The sequence below is a fragment of the Hippocampus bargibanti genome, linkage group LG02, assembly GCF_051943395.1.
Source record: "Hippocampus bargibanti isolate YZ-2025 linkage group LG02, ASM5194339v1, whole genome shotgun sequence".
NCBI lineage: Eukaryota > Metazoa > Chordata > Actinopteri > Syngnathiformes > Syngnathidae > Hippocampus > Hippocampus bargibanti.
The window spans coordinates 24,943,345-24,967,435 of record NC_142735.1 but is presented as its reverse complement, the minus strand read 5'-3'; the positions used below and the strand labels follow the sequence as shown (position 1 = coordinate 24,967,435).

Genomic DNA, 24,091 nt, shown 5'->3' with positions numbered 1-24,091 from the left:
AAGGTGAAATGAAGAAAGGTTAGAAAATGGATAGAAGATACAGTGAAATTTGGAGTTATTTTCACTTTATTGATAGTTCAAAGGCAGAGTGTAAACTGCAAGGTTAAACTATCCCATCAATCAGGCTCCACAAATAACACGCAAAAGCCATCTGTACAGTTTGAAGAGAAAAGACAAGCAAGGGAAGCAGCTATTAATGAATTTTCTAGAGTGTGTACCTGCATCTGTTGCTGTTGCACTATCACAACTTCCAAGCTGTACAACCCAGAGCTCCTTGAGACACAAATTATCGCAGAGAAAGCACAGCATCTTCACTCGGGTATCGTCAAGAGGCAACCTGGAAGTTCGTCATCCATTGATGATTTCAAGGATAGCCATGGATGGTTCGAGAACTTTAAGCGTCGTACAGGGATTCATCGTGTTATTCGTCATGGTGAGGCAGCCAGTTCTAACGATGAAGCTGCTGAAGCTTACAAGGAATCATTCTCAAGATGGTGGAAGAAGATGGCTACGTTCCTCATCAAGTGTTTAATGCTGATGAAAGCGGCCACTCCATTCCATCAAGCCATCAACGACCATCACAAATGTAAATAAAATGACTTTATTCTATAGTACAGTTTATTTATTTAATTACAATACTGTAGCACATTTATTATACATAAAATAAGGTATATTTTGTGTAGTTTTAAGGCTTATTTAATAGAAAATTATGTTTTATGGGACCTGGGAATGGATTATTCTCATTTTAATGGTTTCCTATGGGAAATTAATGTTTGGGATACACACTTTTCGCCTTACACACACTTTCTGGGAACCAATTAAGTTCGCAAACCAAGATATCCCTGTATGTTCAAACATAATTGCAAATATGTTCAAACTTGTTGAAATACACTCTAATGACTTGGTAATAGATTAGAATACATTTGAAGGTAATAAATGCAGATTATAAATCATGCAGTAGGAAAAATGTAAATCAAACGCAGAAAAGAATAAAACTAACGATGTATCAAATAATATATTTAATGTTTGAATGTTCTTATCCCGTGACTGTAATGTGTCCTTGAGAGTTTTGAAAGAGGCTTACAAATAAAATGTATTATTATTGTTAAAAAATACAGGTACATCCTGCATCTATTTTTTTTTTTTTTTTTTTTTTTGCGCATGCCAAATCAAGACCCCGTGGCCGTGGCATTATCGGAAACAGCGGTAGCCTTTTTTAGCCGCGAAAGTTTGAGTGTACGTCGCGTAGTGAGTACGTACAAACTACAAACCAACATTTGAAAACGTGTAAACGTATTTACCTGTGAGCATATTTTTACTCCACAATGGCAGCCCCAAGTTTCCATACCTTCCGTCTTTTTTCGTAGAAATGTACATCGCGTCACGTCTTTTTAACTCATTCAAACGATAGTGTCGAAGAAGAAACCAGAAACCACACACCGAGCTTTGGTTTGTCTGATTTTTAATGAACATCACACACAAGTTGAAGACACGGCGGACATCAGCTGCCTCCGACCCACGATCAGAAGCTCTCACACTCGCTGTTTAGGGTGGTACACACGGCGCAGTGACACTGCAAGGCAACCGGGTAGTGATAAAGAGGTGAGATGCCAGGCTGGCAGTCGGGCAGTCGGGCGCTCGCGTAACGGGTCACCGCGTACGTGCACACGCGGTGGTGCCGGTGGATGTAGGGGGGATCCAGGACGGGCCTCTGTACAAAAGTTGAGGGGGGAGGAGACACACAAGGATGGCATTTTCATAGATGAAAACTTGTTTCCGTTTTTTTTTTTTTTTTGGGGGGGGGGGGGGTGATGTTGATGACAGTTTTCTTTTTACCTCCCAGGTGTGACAGCGCCCCCAGCAGGCCTCTGTGGTGATCCGCAGCCCCTTGCAACCCGGCTTCTGGGCCACAAAGGTGAAATCTCGCACCGAGCATCCGCGAAAGCTGTGCAGCGCCGTGGTCTCGGCAACGCGCATCACAGCAGCTGGATGCCCCAACAGAAGCAGCAACAGCAGCAGGAGGGGTGGAGGAAGGTCGCGCATGCTGACAACAGCGCTCTCTAGTGGTCACTTAAGGAACTGTCGTACCAGGTACTCTGCAGTTATTCAATGATTTCAAAACGGATTCGGTCACTACGGGGGAAGGGGTGGTCATGTGGAATCTTCATAAGCTTTTCTATTATTTTTTTTTTAAACCAAGACCATGATTGTAAAATGTATTTACTTTAAACAGACAGGAGCACTCTTAAATATTTGACTTCAATGAAGGAAAAAAAGCTCTCGCTCACCTTTGGCGTCTCACCGTCTGCCGAGATCGAAGGTGTGTGGCTTCGTTCGTGCGACGACAAAGTGAAATGGAAGTTGGAAGGCTTATATCATCCCCCTCCTACCCGCCCATGCATTTTTTCTGTGTAAGAAAGTTATTAGGGCGGACGGACTCTCTGACATCATCGTAATTACAATTAAAATACCACGCGAGGGACCCCGAAACAGCATTAAAGGGGACTCCCTCCCTGGAAAATTTTGATAGTCGTCTACATGTTATTTTCTTAAACTCGGCGTATGCCACATCCTTATATATTAGATACACTTGCACAATCTGACGAACCCCCAACACACCCCACGGTGAGTGGAGGGGCAACACAGTGAGGTGAATCACTGGGAGTCACTCGGGATGACATGTCCCGAGTTTTACCTGCACAACTCTGGCCGATTAAGATCAATAAATTACAAAAAATTGCGTTTGGATAAAAAATATCACAAAAAATAATAAATAAGAGACTATTCATAAAGACAAGACACACACAGCTCGGGTTGTTTTGTCAAAGTGAAGTGTAATGTCAGGTTTCTTACAAGAAGCGTTCTACATCCAACTTCACCCCCTTTTCCACACCCAAAACAAACGTTTTGTTTTCCGGCTGTTTTTTTTTTCTCTTGACGACAAAAAATAAAAACAAACAAACAGAGATGAAACCGCTACGTGTAATGCTTTCAAAACGCCATCCAGTCAGACGTCTTTGGAAATAAATCACCATAAACAAACCAATAAATAAATACATAAATAAGACATAGTGAGATCTATTTTCAAAGAAAGTGCATATATCAAGATATTTGGTGACAAAAACATTTGGGGTTGATGAAAAAAAAGACAATCAGCAGCATCAATCATATACACCCGGCTTTCTTGCTGGGATTTTTTTTGCACTGTGTCTAAATAAAAATATTATACCAAGGCTTTAGCTGACAGGTAAATTAAGAAAAAATACATTAAAAAAAGACAATCAATTTGATTTACTATACATTCAAATGTAAACCCTGTCTCTCTTTCTCTTTCTCTCTTGCAAACAAACACGTTCAAATCACCGGATTTAGTCCTCATTGAGTCTGGAATAAATACATTGTTCTATCCAGCAAAATGATTCACATGAAATTGATTCACAGGCAAAGTACCTTTAAGACAACGTGAACAGCAGGCAAAAAAAAATGGTGGAATGAAAGTATTGCTAAAGTAAGATGGACGAAAGCACAACAAAGGTGCAGTTACTCAGGCCAGAGGTCGACTTGTTTAGAATTATTATTTTTTTGTGTATCCCTCCCTTATCACCGTATTTCCCGTCTCGCGGTGAGCACCCGCCCCGAAGAAAAAGAAGAAAGAAAAAGCCTGCGGCATCCTGTCGTATACCCCCACCTCTCCCCCCTGAGGTGATTGAAGGGGAATCGTGTGGAATATCTGCGCGTTCTCGCCATGTTATCTGCTACACTAGTGTTTCTTTCATCACGCACTACGCACACGTTATGTTAGCTAGAATGCTCTAAATACAGAAAACATCGTCATTGTCTGTAGTACGAGCGAGAATGAGGATGGTTCTGTCTACGGTGCCGTTAAAAAGGGGGGGGGTACTTTTTCATGGCACTATATAGGATAGATTAGTAGCTGAGTAACAAGTTAAGAAGAAGCCATTTTAAATAGTCTTTAGGGGTGTTCACACGGAAATTTTTATCCGGGGTTGCTCCCTGTACAGCGTTCACACGTACAAAGTTGTACCAGTGTAGCCCGTGAAAACAGTTTAAACCGGCTTGGATTGGGCGGCCCGGTAGTCGAGTGGTTAGCTTCACAGTGCAAAGGCCGTGAGTTCAAGACCCGGTCCGCCCTCCCTTGTGTGGAGTTCTCCCGAGGCACGAGTGGGTTTTCTCCGGGTGCTCCGGTTTCCTCCCACATTCCAAAAACATGCATGGCAGGCAGATTAAACACTCCAAATTGTCCCTCGGTGTGAGTGTGACTGGTTGTATGTCTCTGTGTGCCCTGCGATTGGCTGGCAACCAATTCAGGGTGTGCCCTGCCTGGTGCCCGAAGACGGCCGGGATAGGCTCCAGCACCTCCCGCGACCCTAATGAGGAATAAGCGGTACGGATGATGGATGAATGGATGGATATGAAACCGATCTAAAATGGGATGTGTGAACAAATCAGCGGGTAGCCTCGCTCGCTACGCTACGGGGCTAGACTCGCTCACGTGAGAAGAGTTGATTACGTACGGTATTTTGTGCTTCCTCGATTTTACCTTTCTCTCTCTCTCAAGCATATTTAGCCTAAGAACTAGCTAGCACTGTCATACTCTCCTTCTCTCTCTCTCTCTTCAGTAGACTTCTCTCTCTCTTGCATATTTAGCCTGCTACCTAGCTCGATCGCTGTCTCTTTCAACTCCACTCTCTTTCGTATTAGACTAAAGCGTTGATTTGTGTGGCGAAGTATAAACCGTGTTTTTTTTCAATGTCATCAAAAAAGCGGTGAAAAGGAAGTATGCTTTCCGCATATTCCACTGCCGCACAAACTGTTGTGTTGAACGCTTCTCTTCAGTAAGCAGCTTTATACGTGTGAACGCTCCACAAAATTTACACAGCTGTAAAATACTGTATATGGCAACAAAATACATTTCGATAAAAGGAAATGTGTGCCGTGTGAACATCCCTTTTGTCGGTCAATCGTCTCTTGTTGATACGCCTTTGAGCGTGTGGACTTTTTTTGTATGTTTGTGTGTGTGTGTGTGTGTGTGTGTGTGTGTGTGTGTGTGTGTGTGTCGCGAGGTGAAACACGTTTGATTGAACCGACTTGAAGGTCCAAGTGTTGTGTGGGGAGAGACGAGCACAGAAATTATCTGCCTGCCGTGTTTTCTGATTCATTTTCTGATTTTGTGAATTGTAAAACGCGCCAGTTCCGACGTGCATCTCATCCCCCTCCACCCAAAAAAAACAAAAAACAACAAAACGACGCACAATCTTGACCTCGGAGTGCGTACGCTTTGACAAAAATCAAATAAAAGAAGCTACCACCTCCATGACACGAAACAAGAAAATATCGATTGGGTTGTGTACCTCTATTGGTGTGAGCCCTGGCGACTTTTGTTACGCGCGCCCACCTAGGTGGCGCTCTCCCCGACCTCAGGGTGGTAACTTTTGCTGTCGGCCTGTTCCTCCAAGCGCCGCCACAGCTCGGCGTGCTCCCTCTGCCTCCTCACGTCCCTGAAGGAGAGCAAGATAAATAATGACGAGCGCGGGCGCACACGGACCTGAGGGGCGTTGGACGCTTCGGCTCACTTCTGTTTCTCCGCCTTGTAGGACGCGGCGAGCTGTTCGAACAGCTCGCCGTTCATTTTCATGAAGGTCTCGAGGATATCGAAGACGAGAGCCACGATGGGTCTAGGGGGAGACCTTTTCACGGTCAGTGTAGTTAGGGGGAGCCCCGACTCGGAGCCAAAGCCAAACATTCACGTGTGCGCCACCTACTGGTTCCATTGCTCCTTGGAGAACGTGTAGAGGTTGGCAAACACCAGCGGCAGGATCGCTTGGCAGTTCTCCTCGATCAAGCTCAGGATGTATTCGTTGTTCCAAAAATAACAGGCTCGCTCCACCACCTGATGCGCACATCTGAATGCTTTTACGTTCATTTTGGCATCGCTAAAGCTCATGCTAGCAGTCAACGCTGAAGCTAATTGACATTCACATCCTGTTCCCTCCACCTCTGTATGCCCCCCGCCCGTCTCAGCACAATGGGGGACAGGGCTTTCAGCTGCTCTGCCCCCAAACTCTGGAACTCACTTCCTCCCAACATTCGTAACATCAATTCTCTTCCCACCTTCAAATCCCATCTCAAAACCCACATATTTTCTATGTAGCTCTTTCTTTGTTTCTATTTCTAACTGAATTTTATGTATTGTATTATTGTATTTGTGATTGTATTTTATTTATTATAGTACCTATGCTTGTCTGTGACTGTAAAGTGTCCGTGAGAGCTTTGAAAGGCGCTTAAAATGAAATGTATTATTATTATGACTATAAACACATTTTGCCCCTTGTGAACTTGTGTCCATTTTTATCAGAGAGAAAAATAGGAACACTTCAGCCCATTTTTCATAATGTTTGTGAAAATGAGTGGGGTGAATATTCACCCTGTGTAACTGGCGGGTAGCTTGTCATTGGTTGCCATGACAACAAAAATATAATTTATTTGGACTTGTTGTTCTGTAAAAGTGTCATCCTTGACCGGGGTAGATACACCCTACAAGTGAATTTACAGCCCACATATATTTGAACACAGATTCCACACCATCCCACGGTAACTTTGTAATAATCGTGTCGCTCGGCGACTTTACAAGGTGCAAAATAGCCAACATGCCCCACGTGCACAAAAGAGATGCTGCTAATGCTTGTGGCTAATGCTAGCGGGCTAATGTGGCTAAGTGAGGCATGACCAGATGGGCTAACTGCAGAATACTGCTGGTCGACCAGTTAGCACGCAGGGGGGCAAGGTTCCATTTGGTCTCGGCCCCCCACCCCTGCATTGGCTGCATATGTTATGCCAGTGCCTGTGTGGGTTTGCTCCGAGTACTCCGATTTCCGCCCACGTTCTAAAAACATCCCAGGCAGATTATTGGCACACTCCAAATTGACCCTAGTACAGATGGTTGCTCGTCTATATGTGCGCTGTGATTGGCTGGCAGTTTTGATCACCTGGAAATGAGGACTTGCAACGCAGGCGGCAATCTTCTTGAAGAGCGGTTCCTGGACTCGGACGAACTGGGTCGGTTCAATGGCATCCAAGACCTGCTCCATCTCGCCCAGGAACATCACCTCCTTCCGCGTGCACGTTTTGGGCCAGTATTTCAGCATCCCTCTGATGATCTGAGATAAGCGGGTGTGCGGTGGATTGAAAAAGTCTCCACATCCCTGTTTGAACGCTCGCTGGGCGAGTTTGCGGAACGCAGACGAATTTCAATCATTTGGAAACTTGTTCCATCATGAATGTGACCTTTGGCCTGAACAACTGAGTTGATTTTTTTTTAACAAGTCGTGTGTGTTGGAAAAGTTAACTGTACACATCCTCATGACCCAAATTTCACTTTAACATGAGAAGCGTTGAAAACATCTGACTCGGTGGCCCTGACAATAGTGTTTTTGTGTTGTCATTTATTATTTTTTTATTATTTTGGTTGTTTTTTTTTAACTTTATGTTACTTCCGGGTTGAGTGAACGATGGCGCGTGTGACTGCCTCTGCTCACCCGCAGAAAAAAATATCCTGTGACTGTAAAGTGTCCTTGAGAGTTTTGAAAGGCGCTTATAAATGACATATATTATTATAACTGGGGTTGTTCATAATGTGCGTTCATAATGACCCAATGAATTCGAACTGACATTAACTCATTCACTGCCAGACGATGTGCAAATGTCTGTCCAGTGCCAGGGTTTGTCATTTTCACTCAAATTGCAGCACCCACACAATATTGAGTTTTAAGACAACGTAAACATTCAATGCAGCGTAAGAAATCTTCTCTCTCTTCTTTCATCAGAAAAAAATAGTTAATTCCCAAGTTATATGGGTCTGGAGTTATCTGAGCTTGAAATGGGGACGGCTGTACAAAAGACACACGCTGAGCCCTCGTGGAAGGGAAAAACATTGCCAGAGGTCTGACCAATGCTTTATCAGCACCCCACCGTATCAGGAAAAAAAAGTTTATGCCGATTTATGCTATTTTTGGCTCTAGTGGTATCTGCACAGGAAGTGGGGGATGTACAAAAGGCAAATACTGCCCCTTATGGGAGGGAAAAAAATTGCCAGAGGTCTGAGTGGAGCTTTACCGGCACCCCCGCCCCGCAAGAAAAACCGAAACCTGAACAAATTTTCGAATGGCGCTCCACGTCATGCTTTTCAATTCCCGAATAAATTCAGGACTGGCAGTGAATGATTTAAATAGTAGTCAGCCAATACTCAAAGAAGCCTGAAGGTTTTGTGCTAACAATAACTAGTCACTGCTCATGAAATTTTAAAAAAATGCCAGGAAAGCCTACAATAACATCTGCGTTTCATTTGGGCTGAATCAGAGTCATACGAGCAAGAAGTGACATTAAATGGTGGAAAACCTTCAAAAGGATCATTTTTGTTGTACTCAGTTCATCCTGTCTACTTTTTGTCTCCCAAAAATGTGACTTTTGAACAAGGGTGTGTAAACTTTTTCCATCCATTGTATTCTTTGGTGGCCATTACGACAATTGACAAGGAACGATTCCTCTTCAATCCGAAGCTTCATGTTTAAAAGTGGAAAACACAAATCCAACTTACATGCTCAGCGCAGGTGGAGTCTTTCTCAATGAACTGCACAATGCAGTAGGTCAGCTAGAGAAGAAACACACACACGAGCGTGACAATAGCGAGTATTAGTCAGTCCCATTAGCAAAATCTCATCAAGGTCTTTTACAGCGGTGAACGTGTGCAGCACGTGTGCGCATGTTTGGTCCTCGACCGGTTACCGTCGCCACGGCGCTTAGGAAAAAAATAACAAGTAAAGCGTGCACATTGGCTTCCTCTGCTTTTCTTTTGAGTAGGTTATGCAATGGTGTACAATTCAAAAGAAGAAAGGAGTGGTGGTGGGTAGGGGGGAATAGTGCCAGGATTAGAATCAATGTGAGGATGGGTCAAGCTATTTCAAGTATTGTGCAAAGACTTAACATCGCTTGGGATAAACACGACGTTTGGACTGCGTTGCCAAGACGGCCTTTTGTGGAAGCGGGAGGTCGTGGTTAGGCGACGGATTACGCAGCCAGACGTACTTGCAAAAGGCGGGACTTTCAGTGCCGTTTCATTCAAGGGGAGAAAGACAATTTTGATGTCAACACAGCGATGGCTGTTAAAAAAAACATCTCTGCTTAACATGGCCTTGTCGTTTCATTTCAGCTTTAAAGAACCTGTCTTTTTGGATTTTGCACGTTAAGAGGCTATCAAGCAGTTTAGGGTGCCCCCCGCCTTCTACCCAAAGACACCTGGAATAAGCTCCTGCGCACCCCATAACCCCAATGAAGAGAAAATGGCCAACTGTCAAAGCATATCGGCGAATAATCAAATTAAGAGAGGTACTATTTCAACGGGAAAGTAGAGGAAAAAAAATGCGGGAACAAATTCTAGCCCTGGTAAGCGCTTCTGCCAAATTCCAAGCCGCCGTGGGAACGCCGCAAACAAACGGAGCTGCTCTCTTCCCGAATGGGAGGGATGCTGCTCTGCAGATTACACACTCCTCGCCTTGCAACAAGATTGTCACCCGCTATTACAGTATATCCAAAGCGCTTCTTATTGAGTCACTCAGATGATTCAAAGGCCCTACGCTCATACAGTAACTTACTTTTGTTTGCTTTGCCAGCAACCCCACCTCCCCCCGAACCCGTTAGCTGGTCCTCACAAGTTTGGTTTTTGAATCATGTGTGTGTGTGTGTGTGTGTGTGTGTGTGTGTGTGTGTGTGTGTGTGTGTGTGTGTGTGTGTTGTGAGGAGCAAAGTCAAAAAACTCTCAAACACAGACGCGTTTTAGTACGTGACTCGACTCTGCCATCTAGTGGCCATCTAGCATACCCTCACCCCCCAAAAAAGTATCCAGTTGGCGCACGCACGTGACAAGGGAAAACAACAACGACACTCCAGCCAATAGCATGTTGCAAAGTGACTGACCGGAGCGTGGAAGACGGACAGAGACTTTGCCGTGTGCAGGGGGATGAGAACCCGCACCAGGAACTGCTTGTGTTCGGCCTTCAGGGGTTGAGCGAAGCCATTGATGATGCTGGCGGGTGACACAAAAGCGAAAATTAGGATGAAAATCTGATTAATGTTTATTTCCAAAAAAAGGAACTTTGCGTTGGATGACAAGAGTAGCTCCCGCCCCCACGTGATGGCGTGACGTTAACTCATCCGTCTTCCCTTCTGGCGTGTTCGGCTTCATTCATCTTCCGTCGATGTGGGCGGGGCTATAAATACCTCTTGTTACTAGCAACATGACTGCGTGACTTGGTCTCTTCGTGTGACTCATCCCACTACATTGGCTTCCAACGTTTTTTTTGTTGTTGCAGGGGGTACATCGACTTGTCCTTGCAACCCACCCAAAAAATCGAGTCTGGTGGAGCCTGCTGTTTACTTCTTTAACTCAAATCATCTTTCCAATCGCAATGAATGGAAATGCTATTGATACGTTGCATTCCCCCCCAAAACCGACTCCCCCCCCACCCATAATTCATGACAAAAGCACTCGCTAACAATGTCATATTTTTCTGATTGTGACATAATTAAAAACAATCTTTTTTTTGGTCACACTTTGTCTTTCAGGTGTCCCTCTCGTTCTCATATTCAGATTTGCTGCATGGGAGCAGTGTAAGGCAGAGATTGGGATAGACTGTAGGAAAGGCTCAGCTCCTCTCCGTGCTCTTCACTGCAGCAGTTATACTTGTTCTTGACAGAGGATAAAGAATATATATGCCGGTGAGTATTCTTTGATTTTCCGTTCAGATATTGCAGAGAGGGTGACGACAACGCCACGTTGATGAGAACCTTGAAGACCGATCGAGTTTTTCATAGTACATGAGCGATCGGGTAGGAGAGGAGAAAGAAATGCTTTGTGCTCACCTGCCGAGGATCTCCAACAGTTCTGCCACGCCATTAAATTGCTCACTCTCATAAATGAACCTGGGAAACAGATGAAATTTATGAGGATTATCATCACGGCGGTTCTCAACAAGCGAGGCTTCAAAATAGCCACTAGTGGGGACCAGTACCTGAGGAAGATGTGATTTATCTGCTTTCGAATGTAAGCCCGGAGGCCAAGCAGTTTTCCGTACATGCGATGTAAAATGGTCTTGAGGTACTCCCTCTCCCTGGGGTCCTCGCTATCGAACAGTTCAAGGAGCTAAACACACAGCGTGCAGGATCACTGACTGCGTTTCTGGACACGCGCGAGGAGGACGGGAGGGGGAAGGAGGGCCTACCTGGAATACGAACTTCTGGTCCACGTAGCGCTTAGCTACAGGGGGTTTGAAATCGGGACTTTCCAAGAAGCGCAGGAAGAATTCATACACCAGCTGGGAAAAAGGAGCAACGTTTCAGCATTTTTTTATTCTGACATCTTTGGACAAGATGGGGTCTACCTGAAGATGTGGCCAGGAAGCTTCCTGCGGGGGGTCATCCTCCTCCGGGTCAAACTCGGGATTCTCGCAGGGCGGGAGACAGCGGAAGATATTCTCAGAGATCTGCGATGAAAGTGGACGCGAGAGGGCGGGAATGAGCCGAGAGAAGGAGAAGAGGAGCGGTTGTTCCCCCAAACGTACCATCTTGATGGCCTCCGGGTAGAGCGGCTCGATAAGGACTCCTTTGCTGGTGGCCACGTTCTCCACCAGCTCGTTGAGCGCCGCCCGCTTGATCTCCTTCCCGTTCAGGTCGGCCACGCAGTCCAGGAAGTCAAAAGTCACGCAGCACTGCTGCAGCTTCTTGCAGAAGAGGTCGTGGAATTCAGCGGCTGGGGCGTCTGCGGACCAGTCGCCAGTTGACAAAAAACAGTTACCCACCATTTCTCCGTCTGACCGGGGATTTAATTTACATCTCAACTAGTAAGTTCATGTCACCTCTTTGCATTCAATTTTTTAAAAATGGCTTCTCGGCAGCCCTACTACAACAGCAGAACTTTATGTGCGGTTACTGAGAGACATTTTCACAGTGTGGCAGGTGTGTACTTAAAATTGATTTTCATTTACAGTAGAGTGCGCACACTTGTGCAACCACATTTTGTCACGTTTCGGTTTGCGATCAACAGGTGGCGCTGTAGGGCCACACCTGCAGCTGCACAGGTGTTGGTCGTTTTCATCAGTGGACTCCCGTTCAGTGTCCGGTCATTGTTTGTTTCACCCTGTCAGGTTTGTTTCATCTTGTCATGTTTTACTCTTGGTTCTGTTTGCTACTTTGGATGTTTTTGTTCTCATGACGTTGTTTGACATTTTGTTCCTGCTGACTTCCTTTCATATAAAATTTGTCGAATCCCTCCTGCCTGCTTTTTTTGGGGTGCACCACCTTGCAAATCGTGACACATCTTAGAGACACTCCCTGTCCCGGTAGAATTTATTTGTCAGTTGTGTACTGCAGGTCTAAAATAATACATTTTAGTTTCAATTATTTATTTATGTATTTATTTAGTTATTGTACCACAAAACACTTCCATTCGAACAAGTTTCAATCTTTTATAGCCACAGTCCAATGAGGCAAATACACAGCTTTTTATTAATTCATTTAAATTTTTTTCGTTTTTATTTGCCTATTTATGTATTTAGTCACTGTATTTTTTGTTTTTCTTTATCACCGTGTCTATTTATCAGGTTATCTGTTTCTTTGCTATGTATTTATTTATTTATTATTGTTTTAATTTATTTACTTATTTATTTGTGTTATTATATATTAGTTAATATTTATTTATTCATTTGTTTATTTATTCATCTAATTATCTATTTATGTATTATTATTATTGTTTTGTATTCGTTTATATATATATATATATATATATATAAACAAATAAACAAGGCTCCTAGAACATCTGAACTTCGTTTCGGGTTATCAGAGGTCATTTTAAAAATTATTCGCAAAGAATTTGACCAGAAACTTTTCAGCAATTGACAATTGTTTTGTTTTTCTGGTGTTCTCGGGGAGCTGTGGACTCACTGACCTTTGAGAAGCGGCAGAGGCGTAAGCTCCACCACGGAGCTCTGATAACGGAAGTTTGACGAGCTGGGGGACCTCCTTTGGCGCGCCCTGCGGATGGAACGTCGTACAAATCCATCCACCTTCTCGGCTGACGGCACCGAGAAGCTGCTGGTGGGTGAGGACGGGCTGGACGGGGGAAGCTTGGTGGTCTCCATGGTTGGAGGTGGCTGGGAGGGGGTGAGGGTTGGGGGGTTCACTGAAATCTGGGTGACCGGGGCCTCGGAATCGAAGATGGGACAAGGTTATGTGAGGAAGGGACTTGTGGGGGGACAATGATGTCAAAACAGGAACATTAATCAACGGCCGTTCTTCTGGTCATGAGCGTGGTCGACATCAGAACACGTACACTCCTAATTGAAAAAAAAGACCAGGTTACGTTTAAACCGTCAATCCGTGCCCACCTTGGTTCTGCGTAAAGCACCTCGCGGCTGTTCTCCTTTCCTCCGGGCCTACCTCGGATGCTGGTCCCGATGTTCGCCGTCCTCCAGACGCGCGCGCAGATCAGGGCGGGGGAACGAGCCTCACCTCGCCGCGCGACTCCGCTTCGTCTGGCTGGACGGGGAGAAAAAGGTCTCCGGGTGCTGGCAACCGAAGAGACACAATAAAACTCCAAAATGTTCTTTGTGAGACAATGGCAAATCTTCGAGGCGATGCGCTCTCCGTCCTCCGTTATCCGGAACGGGCAGAGAATCGACGGCTCAGGTTCGACTGTTCATCGCGAAACGAGACGCTGCGAAAGACCACGCCGGAAGTACACTGTTTTTTTCATTCACAATAATGACTTCAGACATGTGCAAAATTATTGGAAATTGGCAAAACGAGAAGGCTACGGTGCTAATTTAGCCTGAGGGCTTGTACACTAAATCAGTCTGAACCGAAAGCGATCGCCTTGACAGCTCACAACGGTTTTGGTTTGTGCTCTGACCAAGATGGGTTTTATTTTGAAACAGTGGGACCAGACAACGCGCGCTCTCGACCTGCGGGTATTAGCTTGCTGCCCGAGGATTGAAGATGCTCCATACAGACTGCGGATGACGCTAACGGCTGGATTGATCCTCATGTCATTGTAAAATTAAGATAATTCACAATTTTAAAAAACGTGTTATTTAAGCAATAGTTGTATCAGCAATAGTAGTTAGAAAAATAATGTGTGTCACAAATTTGTTTAGTGGCGTGGGAATCAACCTCCATTTCCAAATCAATTTTATTTGGAGAGCTCTTGAACAGCTGCTTAGAAAAGGCTAACACGTGAGATCAAATATCAAGATAATGGCAAGACATAATCCAACAGTACAGTATTACGCAATTGTATTATTTATAGAGCAATTTTAAAAAAAAACGCAGCTGCATACAAAGTGCTGTACTGTACTAAAGTAAAATTCTGACACAAAAACATTGACAGGAAAAACAATTCATAATAAAACAATCGTGATTCTTGTGCTCAGAAAAAGCAAATGAATAAAGAAAATCATTATCCAGTTTTAAACCCATGCGATGTGATTTGAGTGTAAAACGATTGCTCCATGCATCTCCATGTGGCAAATGAATTTATGATATCCATCCATCATCTGAGAGTTGCGGGCATGTTGGAGCTTATCCCAGCAGTCTTTATGTGCAGTCGGCGGAATAAACTTGAAACTGGTTGGCAGTCAATCGCAGAGCACCATCTTTCATGTCGGAAGATTTTCATTTTGCCCCATTCAATGTGGAGGGGATGTCGACGTGAGACAGGTGGGGCAGGATCCAAGGTTGTGATAGACAAGATAGCCCCTCCCACAAGAAATTCAATGAGTGGCGGGAGGAGGGAGAAATATTTTGGGGTAATAAGTGATCACTCAATGTCATTTCATGGAGACGTCTTCTGTTATTGAAGCACGTCGCAAGTATGACAATCGGCAGAAACGTCCACTTTGTTTTCAAGTGGTATAACATATTTTATTTTAAAACAGAATTTTATACACAACAGCTTAACGTGCCAGACAACATTTGAAACATTCATTATCCATCTAAATTAACAATGTGAAGAAATTGAACTCTGCATGATGGTGCGATCGGTGATGAAAACCTGCCAGCCATTTAAAAGTTGAATAAATAAGCGTTTTTTTCCCTTCTGTTTACAAACACATTTACTCGTCACAAATTTCTGATCGATTTTGCCCGTTCTTTATCTGAATGGTTAATTGTGTTTTCCAAGTGACTTTCATCAAAGCAACCCCGACCAATGATTGGCGTTCAAAGCTCCGATTTGTAGTCCCACGATGGGTTTGACTCCTTCCAGTATCACCAGTGAATAAAAAAATAGTAGCAGCAAGAATCCGTCATTGAAATCCAAGACAATTTAGGACAGCGCTCCTTTGGTGCAGTACAGCTGGTAGAGAGTTCGGCTCAAAGCGGGACCCAGATTCCTTGGGGGTAGGGAGGGGGGGACAAAGTTGCAGAGTTTTATAATAATAATAATAATAATACATTTCATTTATAAACGCCTTTCAAAACTCTCAAGGACACTTTACAGTCACAGGACATTTTTTTCCTGTGGGTGAGCAGCGGCAGCCACATGCGCCAGCGTTTACTCAACTCGGAAGTAACAAAGTAAAGAAACAAAAAAACATCTTTAATTCTATTTGAACAATAAACATGCACTGCAACAAAACACTGCATCAAATAGTCCTTCAAATCACCTTCAAAATTTGCATTCAAAATGACTGAAAATCTCTCCCAGAAAAAAATACTATCCACATTATGTCATGCTTCTTATTATTCAAATTATTGCACTTTATAAAATGTCATATTTTGCAATGCAATCACAGAATTCAACAGTCTGTCCATAGTGACAATTTTATGACGACTCCTAAACTGTGACTTGCCCACAAGGGGCAGAATAACACCGTCAACAAAATCATCCCAACTACTTGGACCCAGTAAACTGCAGGAATAGATTTTGTCAGGATAAAGAATATACGCCTGTTACGTACCATTTGTGTTCAAATAACCATTGCCTAAAGCGTTTTCATAGTGTCGCAAATTAGCATTGCCATTGGCTAACCTGTTGAGCCGACCGCATCGAATGGTAGACAGAAGCTTCTCTTTGGCCGCTTCACTTGTGCACTCGTCATACGCCGCCAGGAGACTGAGGCGGGAAGTTTGAGATTAGTGACTCCAAATTTGCCCGCCGCGGCATTCACGTAGCAAGGCTACTAACCTGTGCGGCGTGTTGTATCGCTCCAGGACGGCCGCCGCTTTGTCTGCGGACAGGCCGCTCACTTGCATCAACTGTCTGGCAAAGACTTCACGCACCGTCTGACTCTGAAGCGGAGACGAGGCGCAAGGCGCCCGTCACTCAGTGCGCCGGCGACATGCACGAAAAGTAGGTGGCTTACTTTGTTCTTGACGGCGCCGTCATTAAACTCGGCGAAAGACAGGAAGGAGGTGGAAAAGGGGGCGCCGTCATCGTGGCGGTCCAAGTCGCCGCTCAGCTCACGCGAGTGGCACACCAGCGTGCGTTTCTGAGGATTGCAGTTTATGGTGCTTTGACAAAACATTCAATTCGTTCATTCATTCATTTCAATTTTTAGCGGCAAATGTTTTCCGTGATATTTGCCATTTTGTCCAATACCTGTGTATTGGACAAAGATTTTAAAATGTATTTTTTTCATGGCTCTAAACAAATAAATATGTATTGTATTGTAGTGAATGGCTATTTCTGTATTGAGAATTTTTTGTCCTTATTTTTTTAACTGGAGAAAATAAAAACCTCAATACAATAGTCATGCAAAAAAATCTAGACTTGCTAGCGTGAGAAGAGTTGATTGCGTACGGTATTTCATGCTTCCTCTTTCCTTTCTTGCTATTAAGCATATTTAACCTGCTAACTAGCTCAAACTCTCTCTATCAGTCTCTCTCAAGTATATTTAGCCTGCTAACTAGCTCGTGCTCTTTCTACTTCTCAAGCCAATTTAGCTTGCTATAAATAAATAAATATATATAATCCAATCCAATCCAATATATATATATATATATATATATATATATATATATATATATATATATATATATATATATATATATATATATATATATATATATATATATATATACACGGACAGCACGGACACTGCGCAGAACCCTCAAGCTTCCTGGCCTCTGGTAGAGGACCCGAGCTGAAATGGGGACAGACACCACCCATGGTGGGTGAGACGAGGATTTTATATATATATATATATATATATATATATATATATATATATATATATATATATATACACGATTAGTTTTATACTGTGAAACCTCGGTTTACGAACCCCTTGGCTTACGAACTTTTCGGTTGACGAAAGTTACATTTATGAAAATTTTACCTTGGCAGACGAACTATTTTTTGGGATACACACGGAGCTGCCACAATGAGTGATGTGTCGCTCGCAAACAAGCCCATTCTCCTAACAAGAAAATGGTGCCCACTGTTTTTGTCCTCTATTCCCCTCCCCCAGTCTTTGGTTAAAGCCACGTGATTGGTCAAGAACCCAGCAGTGGGGGGGTGGGGGGGGGGGGGGTGGAGTTAAACATTAAAGAGACAGGCAGACAGAGAGAGTGAGAAAACACACACACACAAAAGGGAGTTGACAGAGCTTGAAACAAAAAACAAAAGTGTGAGAGTGTAAGAATAGTGAGAAAATGGATAGAAAACAGTTAAAATATCCCATCAATCAGGCCCCACAAATAACCCGCACAAGTCATCTGTACATTTGATGCAAAAAGCCATCAACCCAGCGAAACAGATCACAATTGATGAAGAACTAGATACAATTATCACAGAGAAAGCACCTACAAGGAATCATTCCTCAAGACGGTGAAAGAAGCCTATGTTCCTCATCAAGTGTTTAATGCTGAGGAAACCGGACACTCCATTCTATCAAGCCATTAACGACCACCCCAAAGGTAAATAAAATGACATTATTGTACAGTACAGTTTATTTCTTTAATCATAATACTATAGCACATTTATTATCCGTAAAATAAGATATATTTTGTGTATTTTAAGGCTTAGAAAATTAGAAAATTATGTTTTATGGGGACCTGGGAACGGATTATTCTCATTTTAATGGTTTCCTATGGGAAATTAATTTTTGGGATACACGCTTTTCGCCTTAGACACTCTGTCTGGGAACCAATTAAGTTTGTAAGCCAAGGTCCCACTGTATATGTATAACAAAGCCATCATTTCAAAAAATACTTGTATTTTTCTCTAATCATTGTGTATTTTTTTTCATTTATCTCGATTTTTAACAACTATTTTTTTGCGGATAATATTAGTCCATTTTGAATTTTTTTTGTGCTTTATGGTAATGTTTCCACAGTTCCCCACAGTGTAATAATTCTGCATTTCCCATCTACCCCTCTCCTCATTCAGTTTGTGGCTGTGCAGTTTGTAAATCCCTCGCGTACCATCACATGTTCTTTTTGCTCATTCCACTTTTAAAGCGACGTGCTCATCATGGCCTGACCTGGTAGACTTTGGTGAGGTGCGTGGTCATGCTTGCGAGATAGGCCGCCGATTCCGTGAGATCCTGCACCCGTTTGACGAAGAAGCCGTCTATCACCTGCGTGTTGATGACGGCCTGCTGCAGCGTCATTTGGGGGATGCTCAGGTGGGATGCCCCCTTGCCGAATCCTTCCACCAGGTAGACGGGCTTCCGCAGGCCGCACCTCTTCAGGCGAAACTGACACAGGGAACGCAACGTGTCGTCAATAAATAAATGTAAAAACTAAAATGCGCAGTGAAAGATTTTATTTTGAAGGTCTGTCTTTGGACAAGATGAGTGATGCAAAATCAAACGACTGTTAAGCGTGGTCTTGGTGTTGCGAAAATGCAAACGTAGTCATGGTTATGTAAGTTGTTCTTATCGGACCTTCTGCTCCCTGAAGCGTCCGTCGATGATGCTACCGCACAAGTCGTCAATCCGCTTCCTTTCGATGATGTAATCGAGGACCAGCTCTCTTTCCGCGCAGGCACGCACGTGACCTGCGTTGCGTTTTTGTGTCAGTGCGGACGAGCGTGTGGCAGCAAGGCTGTCCGAGAGCAGAAATCCCACCTGACGCGGGCGTGGCCTTCTCCCGGGCCACCCACAGGAAGTCTCCCACGTGGAGTTTCCTGACGTCAAAATCGACGCGCCGCTTGCGCAGCTCTGTGACCAGTTCCTGTTTGCACTGCCGGCTGCTACCGCTGCAGGCGCACCGCCACGTGTTGAAAAGCGACGGTTGAATGAGATGAAAACATGGCCGCCTGGTCTAACTGCGCTCACCCGGTCGTCTCGCTGACGTCCACGCACAGCACAATGTCAAATGTCCCTGCGAGGAGTCGTATGTCGTGTGCCGCCTCGCACTTTGGTCTGAGAGAAGAATACTTTGGTCATTTCAAAAGCCCGCCGCTTCCCATCTGCAATTTTTCAAATGACAAGATGGAACAACTGACTGGAGAGTGACTTTGCAATTCCAGAGGTAACCACCAGAGAGCGCCAATTGTCACCATCGACTTACACTAATGTGTCTTCGACGTCATCATCCTTGTCCTCCTCACTCACGGTAAGGTCCACGGCGACAGGACAACCTTCCTTTTCCTCTTCGTCCTCATCGTCGTCCTCATCGCCGAGAGGCGGTTTTGACTCACACGCCGCTGAATGCAGACGCTGCGCCAAAGACACGCCTTCCTCCGTCAGAGAGTAGCTGCCGAGGTTAGATGCCAGTCAGCCACAGAGAAATGTCCACGTTAAATATGTCATGTATTTATTGTATTTCAATGTATTTATTTTGTCGTTTATGTTTTCGTTCTCACCGGTTCGCGTCCCGGTCCGGCCTCCCCGTGTGGAGTTTGCATGTTCTCCCCGGGCCCGCGTGGGTTTTCTCCGGGTCCTCCGGTTTCCTCCCACACTCCAAAAACATGCATGGCAGGCAAATTGACCACTCCAAATTGTCCCTAGGTGTGAGTGTGAGAGTGTCCCCTACCTCGTGCCTCATGAGGAATAAGCGGTATGGAAAATGGATGGATGGATGTTGTCATTCGTCCATTTGTTTATTTTTTTATCCATCCATCTACCTGTTTATCTATGTATTTGTTCATTCATTTATTTATCTATCGATCCCAGCTGTCAGAGGATAAAACAATTCAGTTCCTCTATTTTCATCACATTTTTGTGAATCATTTTTATTATTTGCTATTTATTTTTGTAACTGTACAATGTTATTAGAATATTTACATATTTCTCATTTTTTTGTATATTTTTGTATTCTGGGTGTGTACTAGTTGTTTTTATTTTATGTTATGTATTTTTAAACTCATTCACTGCCAGACGATGTGCAAAAACATGTCGACTCCAGTGCCAGGGTTTTTGTCATTTTCACTCAAATTGCAAGACCCACAAAATATTGTGTTTTAGGACTACAGAAACATTCAATAAAAATAAAGTGACCTTGAGAGTTTTGAAATGCGCTTATAAATGAAATGTATTGCTGTTGTTATTAACATCAGCTATCTATTAGCTAGCTGGCGACCTAGCTATCTGGATAGCCAGCTGGCCAGCTTTCTATCTATTTGAGATAGTTCCAGGTTGAGTGAACGCTGGCGCATGTGGCTGCCGCTGCTCACCCACTGAAAAACTTATCCTGTGACTGCAAAGTGACCTTGAGAGTTTTGAAAGGTGCTTTTAAATGGGATGTATTATTATTAGAAACCTCTCTTCTTTCATCAGAAAACAATATATATTTAGAGCTTACTTGATGATAGAGTTTTCTGCCTTGAACGTGGGGGCGGCTGTACAAAAGGTAAATGCTGCGCCCTCGTGGGAGGGGAAAAACATTGCCAGAGGTCTGGCCAGTGCTTTATGAGCACCCAAACAATAAACAAAAACAACAACATCCGAATAAATTCGGGAATGGCAGTGAAGGAGTTAATGGAGTCATGGAAATCAAATGAAAAGGTACCGTGCAGGTTTGTGCGTCTTCATCAGCAGGTTCCTCTTGATCAGGGTGGCGACCGAGGACCAGGCCGCATATTTACTTCCGAGCTCGGGCTACAGGCCAGGGAAAGCAAAAATGTCCACAGGAAGTCGATCGGGAATTCACGAGGCTTAGCGGGACCTTACCACCGTGAAGGATTTGTGGCAAAGATGCTGCGCCTGGGCCTGCAGCTCCATCTTGAACATGAAACCTTTACTGCCCCCCGTCTGCGCTTAGACATGCCGCTCAATAATTGCGCTGTCAAATAAATAAACTCGCAAGACGGCAATCGCGCTACCTGCGAGTGTCTGTAGAGCGCGAGCAGCACGGCGTAGCCGCCGGATCCCTTTTGAGGCATGTACTCCCTTTTCTTTCTCTTGGTCGCCGTTTTTTGTATATTCCGTGCCTGGATCATGTGACAAAGAAAACCGTGGTTGGACGATTACTTCAAGAACTATTTTCACTCGTGGCAGCAATACTTTGCAGGCTGCTAAATACACAATGCCAATCAGAACTTGGCTCAAATCCGTCTTTTATTTCGCCAATAAATAAATAGCCAGATAAAAAGACGTTTCGAATCCTGTCACCTTCTTGCTGGGACGTGGACTTTTGTCGTCGCAAGGGACAGCAGGCGACAACGCTTCTCTGCCGCGGGCGGCGTCCTCACCTAAGGGAGGGACGAGGCCACGTTTACTCCCACGTAGGACTTAGGACTGCTTCAAATCCACCATACGCTTCGTCTTACGGTTACAAATAAAATCATGATAGTTTGAATTATTTGATTATTTCATGTTTGATTATTGTCAGTGTAGCACTGTTTTAGTTATCGTCTTGGTGTGATTGTGGCTGAGATTTGTGTATTTTCTTTTCATCATATCAACATATTCATTCAATCATATTACATGTTCACCTTTTGTAATATTTGCATTTTTTGCTTATATTATTTTAGTCTTATTATTTAGGCATTTCCTATCTATTTTTATGTAGTTTGTGCTTTTCCTCATGATGTAATTTGTTTTGTTCTTTTTTTGTCGACTGTGCAACTCCACATATTAATGACCATGATTTTATCGCATGGGAAAAAAAACACTTGTGAGTGACTGTTCTGTGGGTCTCACCGCACTCCGTGTAGTGTTGTTGCAGCTTTGAGTCCAGGATCTTACATATGCCGTCTCCAAAGTTTTGCAGGATCTTGGCCTCTCTGGCATCTCGAAGTGGAAGAGGATATTTATTCAAAGAATTGATGGCCTACAAACATACAAACAACAGTAATGATTTGGTGTAGCAATGGACACATCAAAATTAATGTAATTGTATTTGTGAAATAAATCAGATTTAAAAACAGAAAATTTAACTGCATTTTTTTCATCATCAGGTCATATCGATTAATACTAGTTGGTTGTATCACCAAAAATTCAATTGATATTTTTCTCAATATTTTCCTACTAGTTTATTATTTGTTTATTTGATATGGTTACAGTATAAGACAAAATAAATTACAAGTCAAACAGCAGGTCTAGAAAGCTACTCTGACACTCTGCAAAGGAATTTACATGTAATCAGAACTTCTCCAAAAGTTCACCGGGGTTAAGAATTGTTAAAATGCTGGGGGTGGGGGTTCCTATATAACAATGTAATTTTACCTTTAGATTTTTTTAAACATGTCAACAACTTTTGATTTTAGTAAATGACCTCCTCATGCTGCTAAATGACCAATATCATTTCTTTAAAAAGTAGGAAATGTTCTCAAACGCTGTTGTGCATATAATTTGCATATTCGCTCGATGAAGTTATTTTAGGTTCAATGTTATGTAAATCATTTTTTTCAAGCTGCAACTGTTATGAAAGTGCCATGACAATAAAAATGTATTGTTTTGTATTGTAATTGGGGGGTGCGTTTAAAAAAAATATTCTCAGCTCATTATTTTTAAAGGGTGATTAATAGTTTGGTCTGCCATTCGCGTGGATTATTTAGGAAAACGTGAGGACAAAAATATTCGAGGGAATAATAATTATTTTCAATATTCGAACCCCAAATGTGGTATCATATAACGAGTCAGGGTGTTTTTGCAGCGACCGACCTTCTGATAAACGTACTGCATATTCAGGCCTTTCTCTTTGGCTTCATCTCGGAGTTCAGTGAGCCATTTGAGGAACAGCGGGTTCGGACACGCGGGAACAGGACGTTTTCGGCCCATCCGGACCGGCTCGGAGGCGGACATTTCGCTGGATGAGATCACAAATGGCGTGTGACAGAATAGTAACTTAATTGCGGTGTGTCACGCGCAGACGATGCAGCGCTCAATGCTTGCGGTCTTGAAGACATGAAAAGCTGATCGCTCCGTAATTTGCAAATAGTATAATTTCCGGAGTCAAACGTAGTTTTTCAATCTGACCCAGTTTTTTTCCGCTTTCCGGTCCAATCGGAGGCAAGCTCGGCGGAACTTCCGGTTTTGTCACGAAGAAAGAATTACAGAAAAAAGCAACATCGCCACTTAGTGGTCATTTCACAATCAGCATTTGGATGTGAAAACAAAGCAAGCTATTCATGACACGTTGCGGCATTTCAAGGAAGTGGATATACAATCAGTCATATAACACCTCACTATTTGTATGACGACATGGAATTTTGTGAAAATTTTCAATTTGAATGATTTGGATTGGATTGGATTTGCCTTTATTAGTCTCGTAGTGGAGAAATTTACATTTCACAGCAGAAAAGTTATGAAAGAAATGAAAGTAGAAAAGCAAAACACAGGAGCTGCTGGAAAGGCAGCCACTCTCGCGGCGCCGTCTTGAAGTCAAAAGAAAAAAAAAAAACTAAATAACAAATAACATGACAACACAAAGACACAGAGAGACATTCATTCTTAAGCACTTTCTGTACCCTCTTTGTTACATAAAGCAGTTCCAGATGAAAGAGGAGAGGATCAAAGCGCAAAGATTTGATGAATAAAAGAGTATAATTTTGTCTCCACGTTTTTGAATTTGTGAGCCATTTCACATGTTATCAGGTTGAGTTTTCCTGTTGTGATTGAGCCATGTGAAATTC

The 24,091-nt window shown here is 43.4% G+C and overlaps 3 protein-coding genes across 6 annotated transcripts; all 3 read right to left on the bottom strand.

Annotated features, from left to right (window-relative positions):
* Window positions 1-1,451: 1,451 nt before the first annotated feature.
* Window positions 1,452-2,408, bottom strand: gphb5 (glycoprotein hormone subunit beta 5). Its single transcript, XM_088990440.1, has 3 exons — window positions 2,289-2,408; window positions 1,837-2,096; window positions 1,452-1,711 (listed from the first exon to the last, which is right to left on the bottom strand). The coding sequence occupies exons 2-3, from the start codon at window positions 2,041-2,043 to the stop codon at window positions 1,523-1,525; spliced, it is 396 nt and encodes a 131-aa protein (XP_088846566.1). The 5' UTR covers window positions 2,044-2,096; window positions 2,289-2,408; the 3' UTR covers window positions 1,452-1,522.
* Window positions 2,291-13,785, bottom strand: ppp2r5b (protein phosphatase 2, regulatory subunit B', beta). Of its 4 annotated transcripts, none has more exons than XM_088990438.1 (14): window positions 13,507-13,785; window positions 13,016-13,403; window positions 11,634-11,830; window positions 11,454-11,555; window positions 11,295-11,387; window positions 11,085-11,215; window positions 10,936-10,995; window positions 9,991-10,099; window positions 8,615-8,668; window positions 7,008-7,178; window positions 5,784-5,911; window positions 5,595-5,708; window positions 5,373-5,519; window positions 2,291-2,407 (listed from the first exon to the last, which is right to left on the bottom strand). In XM_088990438.1, the coding sequence occupies exons 2-13, from the start codon at window positions 13,206-13,208 to the stop codon at window positions 5,417-5,419; spliced, it is 1,455 nt and encodes a 484-aa protein (XP_088846564.1). In that variant the 5' UTR covers window positions 13,209-13,403; window positions 13,507-13,785; the 3' UTR covers window positions 2,291-2,407; window positions 5,373-5,416. The 4 variants fall into 4 exon arrangements, with proteins under 4 accessions (XP_088846564.1, XP_088846563.1, XP_088846562.1 ...); XM_088990437.1 differs by lacking the exon at window positions 2,291-2,407 and adding an exon at window positions 2,426-4,388; XM_088990436.1 differs by lacking the exon at window positions 2,291-2,407 and having other exon boundaries at window positions 5,030-5,519.
* Window positions 13,786-14,294: 509 nt separating this feature from the next.
* mus81 (MUS81 structure-specific endonuclease subunit) lies at window positions 14,295-23,456 on the bottom strand. Its single transcript, XM_088990435.1, has 15 exons — window positions 23,121-23,456; window positions 22,158-22,287; window positions 21,627-21,706; window positions 21,338-21,445; window positions 21,186-21,266; window positions 21,025-21,113; window positions 19,585-19,770; window positions 19,350-19,436; window positions 19,140-19,270; window positions 18,957-19,069; window positions 18,552-18,767; window positions 16,431-16,556; window positions 16,253-16,356; window positions 16,097-16,180; window positions 14,295-15,458 (listed from the first exon to the last, which is right to left on the bottom strand). Exons 1-15 carry the CDS (start codon window positions 23,259-23,261, stop codon window positions 15,392-15,394), a joined length of 1,743 nt encoding a protein of 580 aa, XP_088846561.1. The 5' UTR covers window positions 23,262-23,456; the 3' UTR covers window positions 14,295-15,391.
* Window positions 23,457-24,091: the final 635 nt, after the last annotated feature.

Coding starts and splice junctions, on each gene's coding strand:
- gphb5 (XM_088990440.1), bottom strand. CDS start 2,043: ATGCGCGACCTTCCTCCACCCCTCCTGCTGCTGTTGCTGCTTCTGTTG. Junction 1,712..1,836: donor GGCGCTGTCACACCTGGGAG/GTAAAAAGAAAA, acceptor ACTTTTGTACAG/AGGCCCGTCCTGGATCCCCC.
- ppp2r5b (XM_088990438.1), bottom strand. CDS start 13,208: ATGGAGACCACCAAGCTTCCCCCGTCCAGCCCGTCCTCACCCACCAGC. Junction 11,388..11,453: donor CTTCCTGGCCACATCTTCAG/GTAGACCCCATC, acceptor CCTTTTTCCCAG/CTGGTGTATGAATTCTTCCT. Junction 5,912..7,007: donor TTGCAAGTCCTCATTTCCAG/GTGATCAAAACT, acceptor TGTGCGCATCAG/GTGGTGGAGCGAGCCTGTTA.
- mus81 (XM_088990435.1), bottom strand. CDS start 23,261: ATGTCCGCCTCCGAGCCGGTCCGGATGGGCCGAAAACGTCCTGTTCCC. Junction 18,768..18,956: donor GACGCTTCAGGGAGCAGAAG/GTCCGATAAGAA, acceptor TCCCTGTGTCAG/TTTCGCCTGAAGAGGTGCGG. Junction 16,357..16,430: donor ACGGCGCCGTCAAGAACAAA/GTAAGCCACCTA, acceptor TCTCCGCTTCAG/AGTCAGACGGTGCGTGAAGT.